Here is a 17,204-nt window from a genome sequence, read left to right as displayed (position 1 = left end):
TTCTGTGATGGTTGTCGTTCTGGACTATAATGCTATAAGTAAAAATGGTGAATCCTTGATTGATCACTGCCTTGACCTGGGCTGGTCTTCTGTCTTGCTCTATGACCCGGGCTGGTCTTCTGTCTTGCCCTGTGACATGGGCTGGTCTTCTGTCTTGTTCTGTGACCTGGGCTGGTCTTCTCTCTTGCTCTGTGACCTGGGCTGGTCTCCTGTCTTGTGCTGTGACCTGGGCTGGTCTTCTCTCTTGCCCTGTGACCTGGGCTGGTCTTCTCTCTTGCTCTGTGACCTGGGCTGGTCTCCTGTCTTGTGCTGTGACCTGGGCTGGTCTTCTCTCTTGCTCTGTGACCTGGGCTGGTCTTCTCTCTTGCTCTGTGACCTGGGCTGGTCTTCTCTCTTGCCCTGTGACCTGGGCTGGTCTTCTCTCTTGCTCTGTGACCTGGGCTGGTCTCCTGTCTTGCTCTGTGACCCGGGCTGGTCTCCTGTCTTGCTCTGTGAGCCGGGCTGGTCTTCTGTCTTGCTCTGTGACCTGGGCTGGTCTTCTCTCTTGCCCTGTGACCTGGGCTGGTCTTCTGTCTTGTTCTGTGACCTGGGCTGGTCTTCTCTCTTGCTCTGTGACCTGGGCTGGTCTCCTGTCTTGCTCTGTGACCTGGGCTGGTCTCCTGTCTTGCTCTGTGACCTGGGCTGGTCTCCTGTCTTGCTCTGTGACCTGGGCTGGTCTTCTCTCTTGCTCTGTGACCTGGGCTGGTCTCCTGTCTTGCTCTGTGACCTGGGCTGGTCTTCTCTCTTGCTCTGTGACCTGGGCTGGTCTTCTCTCTTGCTCTGTGACCTGGGCTGGTCTCCAGTCTTGCTCTGTGACCTGGGCTGGTCTCCTGTCTTGCTCTGTGACCTGGGCTGGTCTTCTCTCTTGCTCTGTGACCTGGGCTGGTCTCCTGTCTTGTTCTGTGACCTGGGCTGGTCTTCTCTCTTGCTCTGTAACCTGGGCTGGTCCCCTGTCTTGCGCTGTGACCTGGGCTGGTCTCCTGTCTTGCTCTGTGACCTGGGCTGGTCTTCTCTCTTGCTCTGTTGCCCTGGGCTGGTCTTTTGTCTTGCTCTGTGTCCTGGGCTGGTCTTCTCTCTTGCTCTGTGACCTGGGCTGGTCTCCTGTCTTGCTCTGTGGCCTGGGCTGGTCTCCTGTCTTGCTCTGTGGCCTGGGCTGGTCTCCTGTCTTGCTCTGTGACCTGGGCTGGTCTTCTCTCTTGCTCTGTGACCTGGGCTGGTCTCCTGTCTTGCTCTGTGGTCTGGGCTGGTCTTCTCTCTTGCTTCTGTGACCTGGGCTGGTCTTCTCTCTTGCTCTGTGACCTGGGCTGGTCTTCTCTCTTGCTCTGTGACCTGGGCTGGTCTCCTGTCTTGCTCTGTGACCTGGGCTGGTCTTCTCTCTTGCCCTGTGACCTGGGCTGGTCTTCTCTCTTGCTCTGTGACCAGGGTTGGGCTTCTATTGATGGGCTGCACATCTTTTGCTTTTCACAAACAACTTCCCAAATATCGCCAACAATTGCACTCGACAACGGTCCTTCAAAATCCAACACAGTTTAAATTTGTAAGATATCTGTATTCGGCTGGTCTCTGACCCAGTCCTTCATGCGACAAAAAAGACGAACTGACGGCAAGAAATGGTAGAAATCTGTTGTTTTAAACAACAAAAATGTATTGGCCACTTTAGATGAGGATGTTGGATTTCGGTGGCTGGGGGCAGGGCTGTGTTCACGTCACATCCCATATTACAGTTCTCTCATTACTTTGTGTATTTCTGCCTTATTAGAGGTGAGGAGCTGATACGGGAACATCAGACTGTTAGGGCTTATTCACACGAACGGTGTCAAATCGGCCGAATAGCATCTGTGCGGGACCTGATTTCACAGATCCCTCGTAGACTTGAGTCTATTGAGGGATCCGTGAAAATGGGCAAAAATAGGACATGTCCTAGTTTTCCACAGGCTGTTCACACGGTCCCTTAAAAAAACGGCCCTGTGAGATTCATGTCCCCATCCCCCCATGAGTTGTGGATTGGTGTAAACGACGCTCTTTCATTGGTTCCCCTAAGAAGTTTAGTATTGTTTAATAAGGGGGCTATCAGAGACGCTGGACCTCACGGACGTCCTACTAAAGCAACACTCGCGGCGCGCCATCAATTCTCTTGTACTTTGGATAGACGTCTCTTACCGTGGCCTTTGCTTCAGGTTAGGGATATGGTGGTCTGAACATGTAAGCTCTTCATGTCGTCCTCTTCTACAACTTTTAGATGATCTGGTTGTATATCAAACAATGTTTTCCCATCACCCATATTCCTCTCATCTCTCACATTACTGAACAACTGATGACCTACCTTTTTGGTTTTTTTTGTCTTTTGTTTAACATTTTTATAAAAATTTCGGATAAATAATAAATAAAAACAATAAATGGCCGTGTGAATCTCCCCATAGACTTACATTGATTTCAATGCAGCCGTTTGTGTAAATAAGGCACCCCCCCCCCTATCTGCACGTTGTGGTCTCGTGGGACCCGGTCACTGATCTCAGTCTTTTTCCACAGGACAAACTTGAAACCGTTCTGGAGGTTTTGCACAGACAGATGGATCAGTACAAGGATCAACCTCCGCACACAGAGAAGATTTCATACCAACAGCGTCTCCTACAGGAGGATTTAGTGCAGATCAGAGCTGAAATGTCCAAAGTCTCCACCGTGAGTTTTCTGAGATATATCAATGGCATCGCATAAAAGATACTACAGCACCCCCACCTGTACAGATACCGAACAACATCCTGTAGTCACACCTACAGACATCACAGCACGCTCTCCTGTACATCCAGATCTAGATATTTGAGTATCAATATATTATATCAGTGATGTCAGTAACAGGGGGCGGGGCTGTGACAACCTCTCACACATGATATACAGGCTGGTTGTCAGTAGTAATAGATGAATAGCTGTTACTGTATATAAGATGTGTGGATCTCATGTCTGATCACATGTAATTATATTATATATCAGTGATGTCAGTAACAGGGGGCGGGGCTGTGACAACCTCTCACACATGATATACAGGCTGGTTGTCAGTAGTAATAGATGAATAGCTGTTACTGTATATAAGATGTGTGGATCTCATGTCTGATCACAGTGTAATTATATTATATATCAGTGATGTCAGTAACAGGGGGCGGGGCTGTGACAACCTCTCACACATGATATACAGGCTGGTTGTCAGTAGTAATAGATGAATAGCTGTTACTGTATATAAGATGTGTGGATCTCATGTCTGATCACAGTGTAATTATATTATATATCAGTGATGTCAGTAACAGGGGGCGGGGCTGTGACAACCTCTCACACATGATATACAGGCTGGTTGTCAGTAGTAATAGATGAATAGCTGTGACTGTATATAAGATGTGTGTATCTCATGTCTGATCACAGTGTAATTATATTATATATCAGTGATGTCAGTAACAGGGGGCGGGGCTGTGACAACCTCTCACACATGATATACAGGCAGGTTGTCAGTAGTAATAGATGAATAGCTGTGACTGTATATAAGATGTGTGGATCCCATGTCTGATCACATGTAATTCTATTATATATCAGTGATGTCAGTAACAGGGGGCGGAGCTGTGACAACCTCTCACACATGATATACAGGCTGGTTGTCAGTAGTAATAGATGATTAGCTGTTACTGTATATAAGATGTGTGGATCTCATGTCTGATCACATGTAATTATATTATATATCAGTGATGTCAGTAACAGGGGGCGGGGCTGTGACAACCTCTCACACATGATATACAGGCTGGTTGTCAGTAGTAATAGATGAATAGCTGTTACTGTATATAAGATGTGTGGATCTCATGTCTGATCACATGTAATTATATTATATATCAGTGATGTCAGTAACAGGGGGCGGGGCTGTGACAACCTCTCACACATGATATACAGGCTGGTTGTCAGTAGTAATAGATGAATAGCTGTTACTGTATATAAGATGTGTGGATCTCATGTCTGATCACATGTAATTATATTATATATCAGTGATGTCAGTAACAGGGGGCGGAGCTGTGACAACCTCTCACACATGGTATACAGGCTGGTGGTCAGTAGTAATAGATGAATAGCTGTTACTGTATATAAGATGTGTGGATCTCATGTCTGATCACATGTAATTATATTATATATCAGTGATGTCAGTAACAGGGGGCGGAGCTGTGACAACCTCTCACACATGGTATACAGGCTGGTGGTCAGTAGTAATAGATGAATAGCTGTGACTGTATATAAGATGTGTGGATCTCATGTCTGATCACAATGTAATTATATTATATATCAGTGATGTCAGTAACAGGGGGCGGGGCTGTGACAACCTCTCACACATGATATACAGGCTGGTTGTCAGTAGTAATAGATGAATAGCTGTTACTGTATATAAGATGTGTGGATCTCATGTCTGATCACAATGTAATTATATTATATATCAGTGATGTCAGTAACAGGAGGCGGGGCTGTGACAACCTCACACATGATATACAGGCTGGTTGTCAGTAGTAATAGATGAATAGCTGTTACTGTATATAAGATGTGTGGATCTCATATCTGATCACAGTGTAATTATATTATATATCAGTGATGTCAGTAACAGGGGGCGGGGCTGTGACAACCTCTCACACATGATATACAGGCTGGTTGTCAGTAGTAATAGATGAATAGCTGTGACTGTATATAAGATGTGTGGATCTCATGTCTGATCACAGTGTAATTATATTATATATCAGTGATGTAAGTAACAGGGGGCGGGGCTGTGACAACCTCTCACACATGATATACAGGCAGGTTGTCAGTAGTAATAGATGAATAGCTGTGACTGTATATAAGATGTGTGGATCTCATGTCTGATCACAATGTAATTATATTATATATCAGTGATGTCAGTAACAGGGGGCGGAGCTGTGACAACCTCTCACACATGATATACAGGCTGGTTGTCAGTAGTAATAGATGAATAGCTGTTACTGTATATAACATGTGTGGATCTCATGTCTGATCACAGTGTAATTATATTATATATCAGTGATGTCAGTAACAGGAGGCGGGGCTGTGACAACCTCTCACACATGATATACAGGCTGGTTGTCAGTAGTAATAGATGAATAGCTGTTACTGTATATAAGATGTGTGGATCTCATGTCTGATCACATGTAATTATATTATATATCAGTGATGTCAGTAACAGGGGGCGGGGCTGTGACAACCTCTCACACATGATATACAGGCTGGTTGTCAGTAGTAATAGATGAATAGCTGTGACTGTATATAAGATGTGTGGATCTCATGTCTGATCACAGTGTAATTATATTATATATCAGTGATGTAAGTAACAGGGGGCGGGGCTGTGACAACCTCTCACACATGATATACAGGCAGGTTGTCAGTAGTAATAGATGAATAGCTGTGACTGTATATAAGATGTGTGGATCTCATGTCTGATCACAATGTAATTATATTATATATCAGTGATGTCAGTAACAGGGGGCGGAGCTGTGACAACCTCTCACACATGATATACAGGCTGGTTGTCAGTAGTAATAGATGAATAGCTGTTACTGTATATAACATGTGTGGATCTCATGTCTGATCACAGTGTAATTATATTATATATCAGTGATGTCAGTAACAGGAGGCGGGGCTGTGACAACCTCTCACACATGATATACAGGCTGGTTGTCAGTAGTAATAGATGAATAGCTGTTACTGTATATAAGATGTGTGGATCTCATGTCTGATCACATGTAATTATATTATATATCAGTGATGTCAGTAACAGGGGGCGGGGCTGTGACAACCTCTCACACATGATATACAGGCTGGTTGTCAGTAGTAATAGATGAATAGCTGTTACTGTATATAAGATGTGTGGATCTCATGTCTGATCACATGTAATTATATTATATATCAGTGATGTCAGTAACAAGGGGCGGAGCTGTGACAACCTCTCACACATGATATACAGGCTGGTTGTCAGTAGTAATAGATGAATAGCTGTTACTGTATATAAGATGTGTGGATCTCATGTCTGATCACATGTAATTATATTATATATCAGTGATGTCAGTAACAGGGGGCGGGGCTGTGACAACCTCTCACACATGGTATACAGGCTGGTTGTCGGTAGTAATAGATGAATAGCTGTTACTGTATATAAGATGTGTGGATCTCATGTCTGATCACATGTAATTATATTATATATCAGTGATGTCAGTAACAGGGGGCGGGGCTGTGACAACCTCTCACACATGATATACAGGCTGGTTGTCAGTAGTAATAGATGAATAGCTGTGACTGTATATAAGATGTGTGGATCTCATGTCTGATCACAATGTAATTATATTATATATCAGTGATGTCAGTAACAGGGGGCGCGGCTGTGACAACCTCTCACACATGATATACAGGCAAGTTGTCAGCAGTAATAGATGAATAGCTGTGACTGTATATAAGATGTGTGGATCTCATGTCTGGTCACAATGTAATTATATTATATATCAGTGATGTCAGTAACAGGGGGCGGGGCTGTGACAACCTCTCACACATGATATACAGGCTGGTTGTCAGTAGTAATAGATGAATAGCTGTTACTGTATATAAGATGTGTGGATCTCATGTCTGATCACAATGTAATTATATTATATATCAGTGATGTCAGTAACAGGGGGCGGGGCTGTGACAACCTCTCACACATGATATACAGGCTGGTTGTCAGTAACAGGGGGCGGAGCTGTGACAACCTCTCACACATGATATACAGGCTGGTTGTCAGTAGTAATAGATGAATAGCTGTTACTGTATATAAGATGTGTGGATCTCATGTCTGATCACATGTAATTATATTATATATCAGTGATGTCAGTAACAGGGGGCGGAGCTGTGACAACCTCTCACACATGGTATACAGGCTGGTTGTCAGTAGTAATAGATGAATAGCTGTTACTGTATATAAGATGTGTGGATCTCATGTCTGATCACAATGTAATTATATTATATATCAGTGATGTCAGTAACAGGAGGCGGGGCTGTGACAACCTCACACATGATATACAGGCTGGTTGTCAGTAGTAATAGATGAATAGCTGTGACTGTATATAAGATGTGTGGATCTCATGTCTGATCACAGTGTAATTATATTATATATCAGTGATGTAAGTAACAGGGGGCGGGGCTGTGACAACCTCTCATACATGATATACAGGCAGGTTGTCAGTAGTAATAGATGAATAGCTGTGACTGTATATAAGATGTGTGGATCTCATGTCTGATCACAGTGTAATTATATTATATATCAGTGATGTCAGTACAGGGGGCGGGGCTGTGACAACCTCTCACACATGATATACAGGCTGGTTGTCAGTAGTAATAGATGAATAGCTGTTACTGTATATAAGATGTGTGGATCTCATGTCTGATCACAGTGTAATTATATTATATATCAGTGATGTCAGTAACAGGAGGCGGGGCTGTGACAACCTCTCACACATGATATACAGGCTGGTTGTCAGTAGTAATAGATGAATAGCTGTTACTGTATATAAGATGTGTGGATCTCATGTCTGATCACATGTAATTATATTATATATCAGTGATGTCAGTAACAAGGGGCGGAGCTGTGACAACCTCTCACACATGGTATACAGGCTGGTTGTCGGTAGTAATAGATGAATAGCTTTTACTGTATATAAGATGTGTGGATCTCATGTCTGATCACATGTAATTATATTATATATCAGTGATGTCAGTAACAGGGGGCGGGGCTGTGACAACCTCTGACACATGATATACAGGCTGGTTGTCAGTAGTAATAGATGAATAGCTGTGACTGTATATAAGATGTGTGGATCTCATGTCTGATCACAATGTAATTATATTATATATCAGTGATGTCAGTAACAGGGGGCGGGGCTGTGACAACCTCTCACACATGATATACAGGCAAGTTGTCAGCAGTAATAGATGAATAGCTGTGACTGTATATAAGATGTGTGGATCTCATGTCTGATCACAATGTAATTATATTATATATCAGTGATGTCAGTAACAGGGGGCGGGGCTGTGACAACCTCTCACACATGATATACAGGCTGGTTGTCAGTAACAGGGGGCGGAGCTGTGACAACCTCTCACACATGATATACAGGCTGGTTGTCAGTAGTAATAGATGAATAGCTGTTACTGTATATAAGATGTGTGGATCTCATGTCTGATCACAATGTAATTATATTATATATCAGTGATGTCAGTGACAGGGGGCGGAGCTGTGACAACCTCTCACACATGATATACAGGCTGGTTGTCATTAGTAATAGATGAATAGCTGTTACTGTATATAAGGTGTGTGGATCTCATGTCTGATCACAATGTAATTATATTATATATCAGTGATGTCAGTAACAGGGGGCGGGGCTGTGACAACCTCTCACACATGATACGCAGGCTGGTTGTCAGTAGTAATAGATGAATAGCTGTCACTGTATATAAGGTGTGTGGATCTCATGTCTGATCACATGTAATTATATTATATATCAGTGATGTCAGTAACAGGGGGCGGGGCTGTGACAACCTCTCACACATGATATACAGGCTGGTTGTCAGTAGTAATAGATGAATAGCTGTTACTGTATATAAGATGTGTGGATCTCATGTCTGATCATAATGTAATTATTTATCAGTGATGTCAGTAACAGGGGGCGGGGCTGTGACAACCTCTCACACATGATATACAGGCTGGTTGTCAGTAGTAATAGATGAATAGCTGTTACTGTATATAAGGTGTGTGGATCTCATGTCTGATCACATGTAATTATATTATATATCAGTGATGTCAGTAACAGGGGGCGGGGCTGTGACAACCTCTCACACATGATATACAGGCTGGTTGTCAGTAGTAATAGATGAATAGCTGTTACTGTATATAAGATGTGTGGATCTCATGTCTGATCACAGTGTAATTATATTATATATCAGTGATGTCAGTAACGGGGCGGGGCTGTGACAACCTCTCACTCATGATACACAGGCTGGTTGTCAGTAGTAATAGATGAATAGCTGTTACTGTATATAAGATGTGTGGATCTCATGTCTGATCATAGTGTAATTATATTATATATCAGTGATGTCAGTAACAGGGGGCGGAGCTGTGACAACCTCTCACACATGATATACAGGCTGGTTGTCAGTAACAGGGGGCGGGGCTGTGACAACCTCTCACACATGATATACAGGCTGGTTGTCAGTAGTAATAGATGAATAGCTGTTACTGTATATAAGATGTGTGGATCTCATGTCTGATCACATGTAATTATATTATATATCAGTGATGTCAGTAACAGGGGGCGGGGCTGTGACAACCTCTCACACATGATATACAGGCTGGTTGTCAGTAGTAATAGATGAATAGCTGTTACTGTATATAAGATGTGTGGATCTCATGTCTGATCACAGTGTAATTATATTATATATCAGTGATGTCAGTAACAGGGGGCGGGGCTGTGACAACCTCTCACACATGATATACAGGCTGGTTGTCAGTAGTAATAGATGAATAGCTGTTACTGTATATAAGATGTGTGGATCTCATGTCTGATCACAATGTAATTATATTATATATCAGTGATGTCAGTAACAGGGGGCGGGGCTGTGACAACCTCTCACACATGATATACAGGCTGGTTGTCAGTAGTAATAGCTGAATAGCTGTGACTGTATATAAGATGTGTGGATCTCATGTCTGATCACAGTGTAATTATATTATATATCAGTGATGTCAGTAACAGGGGGCGGGGCTGTGACAACCTCTCTCACATGATATACAGGCAGGTTGTCAGTAGTAATAGATGAATAGCTGTTACTGTATATAAGATGTGTGGATCTCATGTCTGATCACAATGTAATTATATTATATATCAGTGATGTCAGTAACAGGGGGCGGAGCTGTGACAACCTCTCACACATGATATACCGGCTGGTTGTCAGTAGTAATAGATGAATAGCTGTGACTGTATATAAGATGTGTGGATCTCATGTCTGATCACAGTGTAATTATATTATATATCAGTGATGTCAGTAACAGGGGGCGGGGCTGTGACAACCTCTCACACATGATATACAGGCTGGTTGTCAGTAGTAATAGATGAATAGCTGTTACTGTATATAAGATGTGTGGCTCTCATGTCTGATCACAATGTAATTATATTATATATCAGTGATGTCAGTAACAGGGGGCGGGGCTGTGACAACCTCTCACACATGGTATACAGGCTGGTGGTCAGTAGTAATAGATGAATAGCTGTTACTGTATATAAGGTGTGTGGATCTCATGTCTGATCACAGTGTAATTATATTATATATCAGTGATGTCAGTAACAGGGGGCGGGGCTGTGACACCCTCTGACACATGATATACAGGCTGGTTGTCAGTAGTAATAGATGAATAGCTGTTACTGTATATAAGATGTGTGGATCTCATGTCTGATCACAGTGTAATTATATTATATATCAGTGATGTCAGTAACAGGGGGCGGGGCTGTGACAACCTCTCACACATGATATACAGGCTGGTTGTCAGTAGTAATAGATGAATAGCTGTTACTGTATATAAGATGTGTGGATCTCATGTCTGATCACAATGTAATTATATTATATATCAGTGATGTCAGTAACAGGGGGCGGAGCTGTGACAACCTCTCACACATGATATACAGGCTGGTTGTCAGTAGTAATAGATGAATAGCTGTTACTGTATATAAGATGTGTGGATCTCATGTCTGATCACAATGTAATTATATTATATATTAGTGATGTCAGTAACAGGGGGCGGGGCTGTGACAACCTGTGATCACTGTGTAAGAAGGATCTGATGTATGTGATTGGTTACGTTGTTTGTTGTGTTCCCTGCGGCAGGATATGGAGAACTCCTGGAATGAGTATTTGAGGTTGGAGACTGATGTGATTCATCTGAGACAGTTGTTACAGGAACAGATGAGCCGCTCGCCGTCGTCTCAGGTATTGGCTCTTGGTTCTGATCGTTCAATGTGACCCCAGATATGTCGGGGTGCAGCTTATTCTGGCAGAGATGATGATGATGATGAGAGTGATTGTTGGTCGTGGGCTCGCTGTCGCCCGGTTGTTACCGCAGTTGATTTTCTTCCTTGTCGCCTCCTGGAGCAGGACAGGACTCGGCTGCAGAAGGATCTGTGGAGAATTGAAGACGTAACGGCCGGACTCAGCTCCAATAAACTCAACTTCAAAATGTTGGTTGAGTCGTTCAAGAACCCAGGTAACTCTTCATGGGGGGGATTATCCAACCGGGAATAAAGGAGAACATCCACCATCCATGCCTCCTCCCCTCCCCCATGGTCTACTATGGGCTCCTCCCCTGCACAGGGTAAAGGGTGGTCACTGTGAAGACTGCTGCGTCATCTATAAACATCATCATAGTAGATGCAACTGCAGAGAAAGGGGTTGTGTGTGTGTAAATGGAGGAGCCTGATCTGTGTTATAACACGGCTGCTCGTCTCACGGTTGTCAGGCGTGGTTGTCAGGCGTGGTTGTCAGGCGTGGTTGTCAGCAATGTCCATTTTCTGTTAAAAAAAAAAAACAACATATTTCTTTCAGAAAGAAAAACCGTGCCTTTGGTCACTTCCACATTTGTGCCTTCCGGAACTACGGCGTTTACATCCGTTCGCAGTAAATCAGCGTCGCCTCAGAACCCACCAAGTCTTGTGAAGCCGCCGCTAGAGGTGGGACTGCATGCTCAGCCGTACGTCCCGGGCAGATCCCACTCACAGCCTCAGCTAATGCACAAACCAGAACCACGACTGCAGTCACCGACCGCGGCGCCAACGCCACCAAAGTCTGTGAGTAGCGTGAGACGTGCGGGGGGGGGGGGGGTGACTGCAGACACATTATTCACATATCACTCCATCCTGTCATTAGGAGGACACTGCCCCCCCGCGCCCACCCCTGCCCGACATGTACAGTCCAGAAGATGCAGACGCTGCGCTTAATATTCCACCAGCACCCGCGCTGCCGCCACCTCCAAGAGAATCGTCCGTCATTAGACACACGTCCGTCCGTGGCTTAAAGAGACAGTCTGATGAGAGGAAGCGAGACCGGGAGCTGGGCCAGGGTGTGAACGGAGACTACAGGGTAACGTCTGACTCCTCCCTGTCAGCTGGCGCTTCTGGAGCACATCATGTGACGGGTGTCCGCCGCGTCTTCATGTGACCGGTGTCCGCCGCGTCTTCATGTGACCGGTGTCCGCCACGTCTTCATTTGACCGGTGTCCGCCACGTCTTCATTTGACCGGTGTCCGCCACGTCTTCATGTGACCGGTGTCTGCCACGTCTTCATGTGACCGGCGTCCGCCGCGTCTTCATGTGACCGGTGTCTGCCACGTCTTCATGTGACCGGCGTCCGCCGCGTCTTCATGTGACCGGTGTCCGCCGCGTCTTCATGTGACCGGTGTCCGCCGCGTCTTCATGTGACCGGTGTCCGCCGCGTCTTCATGTGACCGGTGTCCGCCGCGTCTTCATGTGACCGGTGTCCGCCGCGTCTTCATGTGACCGGTGTCCGCCGCGTCTTCATGTGACCGGTGTCCGCCGCGTCTTCATGTGACCGGTGTCCGCCACGTCTTCATGTGACCGGTGTCCGCCACGTCTTCATGTGACCGGTGTCCGCCACGTCTTCATGTGACCGGTGTCCGCCACGTCTTCATGTGACCGGTGTCCGCCATGTCTTCGGGGTTTGTCATAGTCCATACGGCGCCTATAATAATAATAATCTGTGTTCTGGTCACAGGTGGAGCTGCGAACATATGTCAGTGATCCAGAACTTGCAAATCTGAGTGACGCCAACACCTCGACCTCCGCCTTCCTGGGCCCAGATTCCGGCTACCAGACATTACCGACCAGAGGTGAGCGCGCCCGTCTGACCAGCCGCAGCATTCTCCGCTCCTATTTGTTCACCCCCGGTGGTCCCTTATCTCCGCTCTGGTGTCTCTCGTCCCCTTTAATAACGGTCATATATGATACGAGGAGTGGCAGGTTGGGATATGTTCAGTGTCCGGGTGAATGTGCAGCGGGGTCCTCCTTCTGGGAGCCCCTCGTATCTGGTGAGCTCCAGCAGTATGTCCATTAGACCCTCATGTTGTCACTTGGATCCTGCCGTCTCCGGACACGTCTGGTCTGTATGACGCTGTGAATTTTTACCGTAATCGTGTCCAATATTCCTTCCAGGGCTGTCTGGGTCGACCTCCAGGCTGCCGCAGTCGTCGTCTGTTGCATCGTACGTCACGTTGAGAAGGGGCTCCACCACAGACACTTCTAAGGTAACCCGGGGAAGAGATGCAGATTCATGACTACTGTGCAGATTCACGACCACTGTGCAGATTCACGACTACTGTGCAGATTCACGACTACTGTGCAGATTCACGACTACTGTGCAGATTCACGACTACTGTGCAGATTCACGACTACTGTGCAGATTCACGACCACTGTGCAGATTCACGACCACTGTGCAGATTCACGACTACTGTGCAGATTCACGACTACTGTGCAGATTCACGACCACTGTGCAGATTCACGACTACTGTGCAGATTCACGACCACTGTGCAGATTCACGACCGCTGTGCAGATTCACGACCACTCTGCAGATTCACGACCGCTGTGCAGATTCACGACTACTGTGCAGATTCACGACCACTGTGCAGATTCACGACCGCTGTGCAGATTCACGACCGCTGTGCAGATTCACGACCGCTGTGCAGATTCACGACCGCTGTGCAGATTCACGACTACTGTGCAGATTCACGACCACTGTGCAGATTCACGACTACCGTGCAGCTTCACGACCGCCGTGCAGATTCACGACCGCCGTGCAGATTCACGACCGCCGTGCAGATTCACGACCGCCGTGCAGATTCATGACCACTGTGGGGGCGTCTGTCTCATACTTCGGCTCTCGGAGTCTTTCCTTGTGCAACGAGTTTCTGTTTTTGTCTTTAACAGGACAGACCAAAAAGTGCCTTTGAGCGCCTTTACTCCGGCGACAACCAAAGAGGTAAAATGAGCGCCGAAGAGCAACTCGATCGCATGAAGCGGCATCAGAAATCCTTAGTCCGTGAACGCAAGCGAACGCTGAGCCAAGGAGAAAAGTCCTTCACCGGCAGACCTGCTTCCCGGCCGCTGTCCGCGGATCTCAGCTCAGTATGTTAGCGCAAAAGGAGGAGCTTCCTCTAACACGTAGTCTGTAGCGTCGGTTAGAACGCGCTTTCCCCGCTGTGCGCTCGGTAGACTCATCGCTTCACTGACACCATTAGCTGCAGGGATTATCGGAGGCTGCTCGCAGCGCGCCCGCACCTCGTAGTCGCGGCACCGGAACCTGATCAAATCTACAGATCATTATTTTTTGTAAGGAAAAGATTTGAAGCGTTTCCGTTGTCGCGCCATCGCAGCTTCTGCATCAACAAGCACAAGATCCCGAGGCCGCTGCACGTTTCTAGACTAATATTATATAGAATAAGTCGCCCGCTTCAGCACAACCGGAATATACAGGGGGAGGGGTGCGCTGCGGTCACATGTCCACCACATGCATTGAATTCTCTCATAAGTTCCAGGCTGCTGTGCGGCCCCCCCATGATCAGCGGCATCGCTCTCTCTATCTCATCCCACACGCTGCTCCGCTTCTTAAGTGTCATTCATCATCTCGCCGCCTCTCTTTTACGTTGACTGACCGCCATTCATTTACCAGCTCCGCATTGATGACACGGTCGCAGCTTCTCCATCCAGTGATGTGTCTAGTAATGGCCGCTATGCTGTATGATTATTACGTCACCGCTGCTCTCTAGTGATAGGCTGCATTCTCAGTAATGTCACCGCTGCTCTATAGTGAATGGATAGGCTGCATTCTCAGTGATGTCACCGCTGCTCTCTAGTGAATGGATAGGCGGCATTCTCAGTGATGTCACCGCTGCTCTCTAGTGAATGGATAGGCTGTATTCTCAGTAATGTCACCGCTGCTCTCTAGTGAATGGATAGGCTGTATTCTCAGTAATGTCACCGCTGCTCTCTAGTGAATGGATAGGCTGCATTCTCAGTAATGTCACCGCTGCTCTATAGTGAATGGATAGGCTGCATTCTCAGTGATGTCACCGCTGCTCTCTAGTGAATGGATAGGCTGCATTGTCTATGATGTCACCGCTGCTCTCTAGTGAATGGATAGGCTGCATTGTCTATGATGTCACTGCTGCTCTCTAGTGAATGGATAGGCTGCATTGTCTATGATGTCACTGCTGCTCTCTAGTGAATGGATAGGCTGCATTCTCAGTAATGTCACCGCTGCTCTATAGTGAATGGATAGGCTGCATTCTCAGTGATGTCACCGCTGCTCTCTAGTGAATGGATAGGCTGCATTGTCTATGATGTCACCGCTGCTCTCTAGTGAATGGATAGGCTGCATTGTCTATGATGTCACTGCTGCTCTCTAGTGAATGGATAGGCTGCATTGTCTATGATGTCACCACTGCTCTCTAGTGGATGGATAGGCTGCATTCTCAGTAATGTCACTGCTGCTCTCTAGTGAATGGATAGGCAGCATTCTCAGTGGTGTCACCGCTGATCTCTAGAGAATGGCTAGGCGGCATTCTCAGTGATGTCACCGCTGCTCTCTAGTGAATGGATAGGCTGCATTCTCAGTGATGTCACCGCTGCTCTCTAGTGAATGGATAGGCTGCATTCTCAGTGATGTCACCGCTGCTCTCTGGTGAATGGATAGGCTGCATTCTCAGTAATGTCACCGCTGCTCTATAGTGAATGGATAGGCTGTATTCTCAGTGATGTCACCGCTGCTCTCTAGTGAATGGATAGGCTGCATTCTCAGTGATGTCACCGCTGCTCTCTAGTGAATGGATAGGCCGTATTCTCAGGGATGTTACTGCTGCTGTCTAGTGAATGGATAGGCTGCATTCTCAGTGATGTCACCGCTGCTCTCTAGTGAATGGATAGGCTGCATTGTCTATGATGTCACTGCTGCTCTCTAGTGAACGGATAGGCTGCATTCTCAGTGCTGTCACCGCTGCTTTCTAGTGAGTGGATAGGCTGCATTCTCAGTGATGTCACCGCTGCTCTCTAGTGAATGGATAGGCTGCATTCTCAGTGATGTCACCGCTGTTCTCTAGTGAATGGATAGGCTGCATTCTCAGTGATGTCACCGCTGCTCTCTAGTGAATGGATAGGCTGCATTCTCAGTGATGTCACCGCTGCTCTCTGGTGAATGGATAGGCTGCATTCTCAGTGATGTCACCGCTGCTCTCTAGTGAATGGATAGGCTGCATTCTCAGTAATGTCACCGCTGCTCTATAGTGAATGGATAGGCTGCATTGTCTATGATGTCACCGCTGCTCTGATAGGCTGCATTGTCTATGATGTCACCGCTGCTCTGATAGGCTGCATTGTCTATGATGTCACCGCTGCTCTGATAGGCTGCATTGTCTATGATGTCACCGCTGCTCTGATAGGCTGCATTGTCTATGATGTCACCGCTGCTCTGATAGGCTGCATTGTCTATGATGTCACTGACTCCTTTTATTAATATAAGTGACACAAATTCGTCTGGTCATAGAAGAGGTGATCAGATTGATCCATTATAAAGGTTCAGCGCTGCGTATGTGACGCTCCCCGCAGTCTCATTATTCTTCATTCCATCCTCACCCCTGAGCAATAATTGCCGTCCTGTATTATATGGCGTAGGCAGCGCTTCCGTTTTTTATTCTGGAGTTGCTACTTGTCAGATCCTTTTGGAGACGATGTTAATATGAGCTCGGTGCTTCTAATGTATGTCCAGAAACCCAATAAACTGGAAACATCATAAAGGAGAATTCTTTATCTCTCTGGTGTGGGTTTGTACTGCAGCCAGGTGCCAGGGGCGCGGCATTACTGGCGGTCACTGCCGAGAGAGGCTCAGATGATGAATGATGCCGATTACAAGGGAACAATCTCTGTCTGTTAACGAGCGCTGGCCCCTGAATAATAGAAACCCCTCCCTGTAATCCTCAGCCCCCTCCTCCTATAATCCTCAGCCCCCTCCTCCTATAATCCTCAGCCCCCTCCTCCTATAATCCTCAGCCCCCTCCTC

General features: G+C 46.3%; 2 protein-coding genes across 5 annotated transcripts in view; one reads left to right on the top strand and one right to left on the bottom strand.

The window, feature by feature from the left end:
* The window catches only part of PLEKHA7 (pleckstrin homology domain containing A7), a 164,363-nt gene extending 149,358 nt beyond the window's left edge, over positions 1–15,005 (top strand). For 3 of the 4 annotated variants that reach the window (XM_075838219.1, XM_075838217.1, XM_075838215.1), the window contains 8 exons: positions 2,569–2,718; positions 10,972–11,073; positions 11,239–11,347; positions 11,686–11,927; positions 12,007–12,219; positions 12,871–12,985; positions 13,308–13,399; positions 14,081–15,005. In XM_075838219.1, the coding sequence (XP_075694334.1) occupies positions 2,569–2,718; positions 10,972–11,073; positions 11,239–11,347; positions 11,686–11,927; positions 12,007–12,219; positions 12,871–12,985; positions 13,308–13,399; positions 14,081–14,287 (1,230 nt within the window). In that variant the 3' untranslated portion in view covers positions 14,288–15,005. The remainder of the gene's footprint in view (positions 1–2,568; positions 2,719–10,971; positions 11,074–11,238; positions 11,348–11,685; positions 11,928–12,006; positions 12,220–12,870; positions 12,986–13,307; positions 13,400–14,080) is intronic. The other variant, XM_075838218.1, reaches the window with a different exon arrangement.
* A 1,873-nt stretch (positions 15,006–16,878) lies between these two features.
* The window catches only part of C9H11orf58 (chromosome 9 C11orf58 homolog), a 7,299-nt gene continuing 6,973 nt past the window's right edge, over positions 16,879–17,204 (bottom strand). The window contains exon 5 of the mRNA XM_075836791.1: positions 16,879–16,925. Within this exon, the coding sequence (XP_075692906.1) occupies positions 16,879–16,925 (47 nt within the window). The remainder of the gene's footprint in view (positions 16,926–17,204) is intronic.

The sequence above is a fragment of the Rhinoderma darwinii genome, chromosome 9 (genome assembly GCF_050947455.1).
Source record: "Rhinoderma darwinii isolate aRhiDar2 chromosome 9, aRhiDar2.hap1, whole genome shotgun sequence".
NCBI lineage: Eukaryota > Metazoa > Chordata > Amphibia > Anura > Rhinodermatidae > Rhinoderma > Rhinoderma darwinii.
The sequence above is the reverse complement of the archived record's forward strand: the minus strand, read 5'-3'. Positions and strand labels throughout refer to the sequence as shown.